At 45.6% G+C, this 9,633-nt stretch overlaps 1 protein-coding gene across 1 annotated transcript in view; it reads left to right on the top strand.

Annotated features, from left to right (window-relative positions):
• Positions 1 to 2,607: 2,607 nt before the first annotated feature.
• LOC308286154 (uncharacterized protein) overlaps positions 2,608 to 9,633 on the top strand; it is a gene marked incomplete at its 3' end in the record, with an annotated part of 43,612 nt that continues 36,586 nt past the window's right edge. Inside the window, exon 1 of the mRNA XM_080727110.1 lies at positions 2,608 to 4,793. Coding sequence (XP_080583236.1) covers positions 4,596 to 4,793 — 198 coding nt within the window. The 5' untranslated portion in view covers positions 2,608 to 4,595. The remainder of the gene's footprint in view (positions 4,794 to 9,633) is intronic.

Below are 9,633 nucleotides of genomic sequence, written 5' to 3'. Positions count from 1 at the left end.
GAATAGAGTTGTGTAACCCTTTTAGTGTGTTTTGGTGAGAACTGATGTTTGTTTCCTGTCTGTGACGTTCTGCCTTGTACATAGAAAATAAAAACACAACGTATCAAACAACATCTCTTCTCGTCGACCTTTGGTTTCCTGTGGAACAAAGCTAAGACTCACCTCAGCCTGTATCACTTAATAGGGACTTTAACACTTTCCCTGCTGACCCAAAATATGGCTGTGTGCTAAAAACACCAGGAAAGTTACAGTATATTTTCATGTACACTGATTTTGACTCGACTGGTGATAAACCACCCCCAAAACACCACTAGAGAGCAGCCAATCAAAAACAGCTGAACGCTGTGAAGAGATTGAACGGGTCGTTTTGAGGAAGTGACCTGATAGTTCATTTAGTTCAACACAAAGAACTGGTTTGTTTGAGCCGTTCGTTCATGAACAACACACCACTAATTTAGACAGACAGATAGATAGATAGATAGATAGATAGATAGATAGACAGACAGACAGACAGACAGACAGACAGACAGACAGACAGACAGACAGACAGACAGACAGACAGACAGACAGACAGGTAGGTAGATAGTAGATAGGTAGGTAGGTAGGTAGGTAGGTAGGTAGGTAGGTAGGTAGATAGGTAGGTAGATAGATAGATAGATAGGTAGGTAGGTAGGTAGGTAGGTAGGTAGGTAGGTAGGTAGGTAGGTAGGTAGATAGATAGATAGATAGATAGATAGATAGATAGATAGATATCTTTATTATCCCAAGGGGGAAAATCAGTTGCCCAGAGGCAGCACAGCAGTATAAGGTTATTTACAAAGTTACAGAGAAGTATGAAAAAGATAAAAAGAAAAACAAGAACAGAGTACAGTAAAGAGCAAGTTACATCAAGTGTCCTTAAATACAACTATCAATATAATACAGTGTCCAAATCAAAGTGACCATAACACTAACAGTCAATGCTAGTTAGTGCAACAAGTATCTCACTGTCATTTCAAACACAAGCAGAATGTACTCTTGCAGCCAAATCCACCCTGTAGACAATATGCCTTCCGGTGTGTTCCAAGATTTCTAGCGGAAGTCTGCGTTTAACGGACGTTACGTCATGCGGTGCAGGTCTGTTTACATTCCCCAGCGAAAAAACTAAAATAGATTGTAGCTCTTAACTCACTCTTAATAGGTGTAACATTGCTTGAATCAATGTTTTTATTTGTATATTGTTTATTGCGAGCGCAACCGACGGAGCAGGAGACGTAGACCAGCTAATTTCGTGCAGGGAATACGTTTGCAGGAACACCGCACAGTGAAAAAAATACAGCTTCCGGTGAAATTCCTTCGGCGGAAGTTGAACGCTTTCTGCCTTCTATTGTCACCAGGCTTTTCTCTTCGGAGACGAGTAAGCCTGGCTACGATCTGGTTGTGGCACATCCAGATTGGAATCGGAATGGTTCAAAAGAGTCATGTGACCTGTTAGACTCATTTAAACCAATCAGATTCCAATCTGGATGGATTTGACTGACGGTGTAAACAGAGAGTTTCAGTGGTCTGTGAGAAGGCGGGGTTTCAGGGAATAAGAATAAATAAATACATAAATAAACATGTTAACCCTTTCACCGCTGGGAGACTTGAGAGGGTTCAGGTATGTGTCACACACACACACACACACACACACGCGTACACACAACCACACACACACACACACACACACACACACACACACGCAAACACGCACGCACGCACGCACGCACACGCACGCACGCACGCACGCACACACACACACACACACACACACAGACAGAATGACTCAGTTCTGTCTGTCTGTCATGACGTCACCCTGTCTGTCTGTCATGACGTCACCCTGTCTGTCCGGCGTGATGATGTCACTGAGGTGGTTCCTGTCAGTCTGACTCACCCCCCCCCCCAGTGTGCTTGTAGATCTGATATTTCTGTCGCAGCGTTGACAATGCACTAGAAGAACCTTTATGAGGGGACTTCTGTCCACCCCCCCTCCACTGTGTGTGTGTGTGTGTGTGTGTGTGTGTGTGTGTGTGTGTGTGTGTGTGTGTGTGTGTGTGTGTGTGTGTGTGTGTGCGCGTGCATGTGTCAGTGTGTGTGTGTATCTTTATATAGCAGCAGTCATTCAGTCCAGGAACAGAACACCACATGCCACAGATGTTTGCGACCATATATGAACACTGACTCTGACTGGACGCACGCGCACACACACACACACACACACACACACACACACACACACACACACACACACACACACACACACACACACACACACTGTGTCATCTGAGTGTGTGTGTGTGTGTGCGCGTGTGCATGCGTGTGCATTACCCTAAGCTCCTGTAGTTCCTGTGAACGGCCACAGTGAGGCACTGCCGCGCACCAGACCTGACAAGTGACTTCTATTGACTCAACAACAAACTTTACTCTCTCTCTCTCTCTCTCTCTGTGTCTCTCTCTCTCTCTCTCTCTCTCTCTCTGTCTCTCTCTCTCTCTCTCTCTCTCTCTCTCTCTCTCTCTCTCTCTCTCTCTGGTTCCCTCTGGTACATTCTAGTTTATTCTCTCTGTCAGTCAGTCAGTGTTTCTGGGAACCTCTCTCGTCAGACCTTCTGCTTGGAAGGAATATCGTCCAGCTGTCTGCTTCTGCTGTGTAAAGGTTAGGGTCTATAGGTCTACTGTATGTAAAGGTTAGGTTAGGGTCTATAGCTCTACCGTATGTGTAGACAGTCAGTTTGACATTCTAGGAGTTTAGAAGGGACCCTCGACAACAGAGAGAGTTTTAGATAGAAGGATAGGGACCGTCTGTGGACAGCAGAGAGTTTCCGTTCGCTTGGGTTTTCGGTTGTTTTACCTTGCTTATTGTAAATCTCTGGTTTAAGAGCTTCTACTGAAGGCCTAAGTTTTGAATTGAAGCTTAGGTAGAAAGGCAATCTTTTTAGATTGAAGGGCAGGGACAGTCTGTGCACCGTAGAGAGTTTTAGTTCACGTAGGTTTTCGGTTGTTTTCGGTTGTTTTCGGTTGCTTATTGCAAGTCTCGTCTGCTAAATGCCTGGGTTGTGAGCTGAAGGGTCCAAAGGCACTCTAGACTAGAGACAGTGTGTTTCAGATTGAACGGCAGGGAGAGAGTTTCAGTTCACTTATAGGTTTTAGAACGGCAGGGAGAGAGTTTCAGTTCACTTATAGGTTTTAGAACGGCAGGGAGAGAGTTTCAGTTCACTTATAGGTTTTAGAGACAGTGTGTTTCAGATTGAACGGCAGGGAGAGAGTTTCAGTTCACTTATAGGTTTTAGGTTGTTTCAGATTGAACGGTAGGGAGAGAGTTTCAGTTCACTTAAAGGTTTTAGGTTGTTTTCGGTTGCTTATTGCAAGTCTCGTCTGCTAAATGCCTGGGTTGTGAGCTGAAGGGTCCAAAGGCACTCTAGACTAGACACAGTGTGTTTCAGATTGAACGGCAGGGAGAGAGTTTCAGTTCACTTATAGGTTTTAGAACGGCAGGGAGAGAGTTTCAGTTCACTTAAAGGTTTTAGGTTGTTTTAGACTAGAGACAGTGTGTTTCAGATTGAACGGCAGGGAGAGAGTTTCAGTTCACTTATAGGTTTTAGGTTGTTTTAGACTAGAGACAGTGTGTTTCAGATTGAACGGCAGGGAGAGAGTTTCAGTTCACTTATACTCTAGACTAGAGACAGTGTGTTTCAGATTGAACGGCAGGGAGAGAGTTTCAGTTCACTCTAGACTAGAGACAGTGTGTTTCAGATTGAACGGCAGGGAGAGAGTTTCAGTTCACTTATAGGTTTTAGGTTGTTTAGACTAGAGACAGTGTGTTTCAGATTGAACGGCAGGGAGAGAGTTTCAGTTCACTTATAGGTTTTAGGTTGTTTTCGGTTGCTTATTGCAAGTCTCGTCTGCTAAATGCCTGGGTTGTGAGCTGAAGGGTCCAAAGGCACTCTAGACTAGACACAGTGTGTTTCAGATTGAACGGCAGGGAGAGAGTTTCAGTTCACTTATAGGTTTTAGAACGGCAGGGAGAGAGTTTCAGTTCACTTAAAGGTTTTAGGTTGTTTTAGACTAGAGACAGTGTGTTTCAGATTGAACGGCAGGGAGAGAGTTTCAGTTCACTTATAGGTTTTAGGTTGTTTTAGACTAGAGACAGTGTGTTTCAGATTGAACGGCAGGGAGAGAGTTTCAGTTCACTTATACTCTAGACTAGAGACAGTGTGTTTCAGATTGAACGGCAGGGAGAGAGTTTCAGTTCACTTATACTCTAGACTAGAGACAGTGTGTTTCAGATTGAACGGCAGGGAGAGAGTTTCAGTTCACTCTAGACTAGAGACAGTGTGTTTCAGATTGAACGGCAGGGAGAGAGTTTCAGTTCACTTATAGGTTTTAGGTTGTTTAGACTAGAGACAGTGTGTTTCAGATTGAACGGCAGGGAGAGAGTTTCAGTTCACTTATAGGTTTTAGGTTGTTTTCGGTTGCTTATTGCAAGTCTCGTCTGCTAAATGCCTGGGTTGTGAGCTGAAGGGTACCGAGGAGGACGCAGTAGGCCGAGTGGTCGGGGGAGGGCGCGGGGTCAGCATGCCATGGCGTCCCTGGGGGTCTGTTGTTCTTCTTCGGGGGGCTCCTCTGGTGGGGGGGGCTCGTTTGTGAGGATCAGCCATGAAGACCTGCTGTTCCATGAGAACTGTGGAGGAGGAAGCTTCGGCTCGGTGTACCGAGCGACGTGGAGGTCCCAGGACCGCGAGGTCGCCGTCAAGAAGCTGCTCAAGATAGACAAGGAGGTGAGGAGAGGACGGGGTTAATGCTGGGTGTGTGTGTGTGTTTGTGTGTGTGTGTGTGTGTGTGTGTGTGTGTGTGTGTGTGTGTGTGTGTGTGTGTGTGTGTGTGTGTGTGTGTGTGTGTGTGTGTGTGTGTGTGTGTGTTTGTGTGTGTGTGTGTGAGAGAGAGAGAGAGAGGGCACACACATACGCACACACGCGCACACGCGCGCGCACACACACACACACACACACACACACACACACACACACACACACACACACACACACACACACACACACAAACTCGATCTACAAGCTCACATCTGATAGCACATCTGAGGCATTACATTTTGTGTAACACGGTTCTATTGTGTTAGAGGCGTTGCGAGGCGTTGTGAGCTTGTAGATCTGCTATTTTCACAATTTCTGCCTCTATATATTTGACGATTTGGACAATGTTTAATTTGTCATTTTATAGATATTAAAAAGTCCTTAAATTGTCACTTTAGAAATGTGCAGATACCCTCTATACGCTTAAACTTTATGTTGGTTTGTTTACCTTTTAGTGAGAAAACAATGTTGCACATTGAGTTAATCATCTGGGGACCGCCCAAAATAATGTGGGGACCCCCTGGGGGTCCCAACCCACAGGTTGAGAACCACAGCTCTATAGGTAGCGAGGCAGATAAAGTGCATATTACAGGTGAATCGTTCACTTGCACCAGATAAAGTGCATATTACAGGTGAATCAGATAAAGTGCATATTACAGGTGAATCGTTCACTTGCGGATACAAACACCAGCTCTATAGGTAGCGAGGCAGATAAAGTGCATATTACAGGTGAATCGTTCACTTGCCGATACAAGCACCAGCTCTATAGGTAGCGAGGCAGATAAAGTGCATATTACAGGTGAATCGTTGACTTGCGGATACAAGCACAGATGAAGTGCATATTACAGGTGAATCGTTCACTGCTCTATAGGTAGCGAGGCAGATAAAGTGCATATTACAGGTGAATCGTTCACTTGCACCAGATAAAGTGTATATTACAGGTGAATCGTTCACTTGCACCAGATAAAGTGCATATTACAGGTGAATCGTTCACTTGCACCAGATAAAGTGCATATTACAGGTGAATCGTTCACTGCTCTATAGGTAGCGAGGCAGATAAAGTGCATATTACAGGTGAATCGTTCACTTGCACCAGATAAAGTGCATATTACAGGTGAATCGTTCACTTGCACCAGATAAAGTGCATATTACAGGTGAATCGTTCACTTGCACCAGATAAAGTGCATATTACAGGTTCACTTGCGGATACAAGCACCAACATTGGCACAGATACTCCTTAGGCATTGCTCTTTTCAGAAAACCATCTGGCCAAAAAATAAATAAATAAAATCAAGATGGCGTAATGTAGTAATGTAGTAACTCAACAGAGCGGATTTCAATGCACAGCGGCATACGCGGCTAAAATGCATGGTAGATATAATAGCACGTGGGATCACTCTTTGTCTAGTCTCTATTTCTTTGACCTTTTCGACTTGGGTAACCCTGCCAGGAGTACAAGACTCCTGCCGACATAGCTCTGGGGTCATGGAGACACGCAAACCGCCTCACCACGATAAGGTGATGATCCCGTCGAGACAGGAGGTCGTTTTTTTCTTTTTTTTTTTTTTTTTTGTAAGTTTTTTTCTATCTAGGGCCTAGGCAGTATAGTACAATAGTATAGTAGGCCTAGACTACAACGCTTCTAAACCTCGCACCTGCAGCTGCACAGTGCCGTGCAGGTCAGATCTACAAGCACACAACGCCTCGCATCATCATCATTTGAAACTTGGAGATACGAGGTTTCTGCCCGACAGTGATGATATTTTAGTGATCATGTGGCGAGGAAAACGTTGAGATAACAGCCATTTTGGTTAGAACTGACTGAAAACAACTTTATACACCCCAGGGTGCCCCGTCACCCGTCACCCCAGGGTGCCCCGTCACCCCAGGTTGCCCCGTCACCCACTTTGAAAAGCCCTGCTCTAGGCTACTGATGGCCTGCTAATGTGTCATACATAGTGTCATAATAAATCAGTGTCAGACAGGGACGTCTGGCCATTGGGAAAAGCGGGACAACTCCCGAATGGCCGGTTCATTCCCGGCCGGTCCAGGCCGGCCATTAGGAAAAAAATCGCACCTGTGCGAAGTGAGCGGTGCAAACTAATTTCTGCGCAAATCAGTGTTGATAGGCATGCATGGCAATATTCTTTTTGTTGTGTATGATGTCAGTCTAGAGGTCTGCTCAGACTACATAAGTCTTTATCGTCATTTCTCATTAGTTAGTTGACCAAGCTACGGATTGTAACTTGTAAGAGTGTCATAGTGTAATGATAAGTGACCTTATTTACCTCCAGAGATGCCTCCAGAGAGGCCAGAAGATGAATATTTTAGTTTTTCAAAGTCTGTTCATTTGTATTTTAAACTTGTATTAGCTGCCTATCATTTATAACCTGTAAGATTTTCCACAGTCTGTCTAAAAGTGTGGTTATTTTATCGCTTATAAGTGATATTCATCTAATATAATTTTGAAATTCAAGGTTAGCACCGCTCAATAATTTTTTATGACGTATTTTACGCGGCCTAAACGCGTTCTAAATCAGGGTGAACCAATCGGGTGCCTCTATGACTATGACATCATGGACAGATGTGGTGAGATCGAAGTGTTTCATTGGTCTAGCGAACTCACGTCATCATCATTTGTGACATCATAGTTTTGGTTAAAAAGCGGTCTATAGGAGCGGTTAGCACCGCTCAAAAAATTAAATGTCGGCCTTCGTTCCATTTTGGGGGCTGGGTGGCCAACAAAGTAAATCGTCACTGTCGGGCAGAAAACTCGTATCTCCAAGTTTAGAGAGAGATCTCTCTCTATAGCGCTGCAATGAGGGCCTCTACAACTCTTTTTCCTGGGCTGAATCAGGGGCCCAGCACGTCCCTGGTGTGAGACATATTATGAAGAAAACCTGGAGACTTGATGTTCAATATGCGGGCCTTTGATCAAAATAAGAACTAAAACTAACAGATATCCATAGAAACAACAACAACTGGTTTTAGTGCTGAACCAACCAACCCTTCCATGAGGTGAGTTTATCCATGGTAAAAACAACAACTGGTTTTAGTGCTGAACCAACCAACCCTTCCAACCTTGTTTCTATTTGTTGTGTGGTTGAAAGTATCTGACGACAAGGTGTGAGGTTGTGTTGCTAGGCAACGGTGTGCTCCTGATATAGAGGGGCTGTGACCCGCGTTGTGACAGATGATTAATGAGCATGTTGTCACCATGGTGACGCTTTCAACTCAGGACAACCTGGGACTCTTTGTGGACATTTGAAAATCATGTCTGGCTTGGCTTGCGGCCTCAGCTGCAGATATCAGGAGTTGACTTAAACTCATTCAGAACGGGTACACAGTATTGACCAGATCCAAACTGTTCATTTGAGGGACTGAAGTACCACTTGTGTGGGACAATGTGGGACAGGCGGGCGGGGGGTTAATAGCAAATTATTACTTAGGTTGCTAATAAATGCTTATGCTTTGATGTCATCTTCGACCATAGCCCTAATACTGCCTATTAATTTGCTATAGGGGATACTTCTCATGTTATTTTATTAAGAGAGATTTACATTACAATGGAATACTCTGCCCTATAATGTATTCCATTAGTCCAGTGTGGTCCAGTCTAGCTTGCTGTGAGCTCACGTTAAAGAGCTTCAGCAACAATCAGTGCACCTACTGTATATCAACACCTGCCAGTCACAATGTGGGACAGAGTCTCAATTTGGGGGACGAGTCATGGAAATGTGGGACTGTCCCTCGCAAAGGGGGACATCTGGTCACCCTAATTGAATCTGGCTTGGGTTGCGGCCTTAGTTGCAGATATCAGGAGTTGACTTAAAGGACAACTTTGTTTTTGTTTTTTTTACAACAAGGGTTCATATTTTATATTGTAATTAGAATTAGATCCATTGTTTTAGTGATTTTAGTATTATGATTTCAGTGGTTGGGGGCATGTGTGTGTGGCTAAACATGTCTTTTTAGACACTATAAGCTGACAATTTCTTTGTTACTATTTACACCAGCCCCCATAAGTCACATCTGCCCATGAAAGATTGCGGTGCATCTTGGGAATGGGCTTATTGTGTCTAAAAATACATATTTAGCCACTTGCATGCATGGCCCCAACCTGGGTGCATGCATGGCCCCAACCTGGGGGCATGCATGGCCCCAACCTGGGGGCATGCATGCACCCAGGTTGGGGCCATGCATGCACCCAGGTTGGGTGCATGCATGGTCCCAACCTGGGTGCATGCATGGCCCCAACCTGGGTGCATGCATGGCCCCAACCTGGGGGCATGCATGGCCCCAACCTGGGGGCATGCATGGCCCCAACCTGGGTGCATGCATGGTCCCAACCTGGGTGCATGCATGGCCCCAACCTGGGTGCATGCATGGCCCCAACCTGGGTGCATGCATGGCCCCAACCTGGGGGCATGCATGGCCCCAACCTGGGGGCATGCATGGTCCCAACCTGGGGGCATGCATGGTCCCAACCTGGGGGCATGCATGGCCCCAACCTGGGGGCATGCATGGCCCCAACCTGGGTGCATGCATGGTCCCAACCTGGGTGCATGCATGGTCCCAACCTGGGTGCATGCATGGTCCCAACCTGGGGGCATGCATGGCCCCAACCTGGGGCCCCAACCTGGGGGCATGCATGGCCCCAACCTGGGGGCCATGTGGGAGTTTGATGTTTGATTGGGTGGGGGGTCCTGGGTCTGGTTGGTCTGCTGGATCTAGTTGACATAGTCTTTCA

The sequence above is a fragment of the Nannobrachium achirus genome (assembly GCF_963921795.1).
Source record: "Nannobrachium achirus genome assembly, chromosome: 5".
In the NCBI taxonomy this organism is placed as follows: Eukaryota; Metazoa; Chordata; class Actinopteri; order Myctophiformes; family Myctophidae; genus Nannobrachium; species Nannobrachium achirus.
This window is presented reverse-complemented; position numbering and strand designations above follow the sequence as displayed.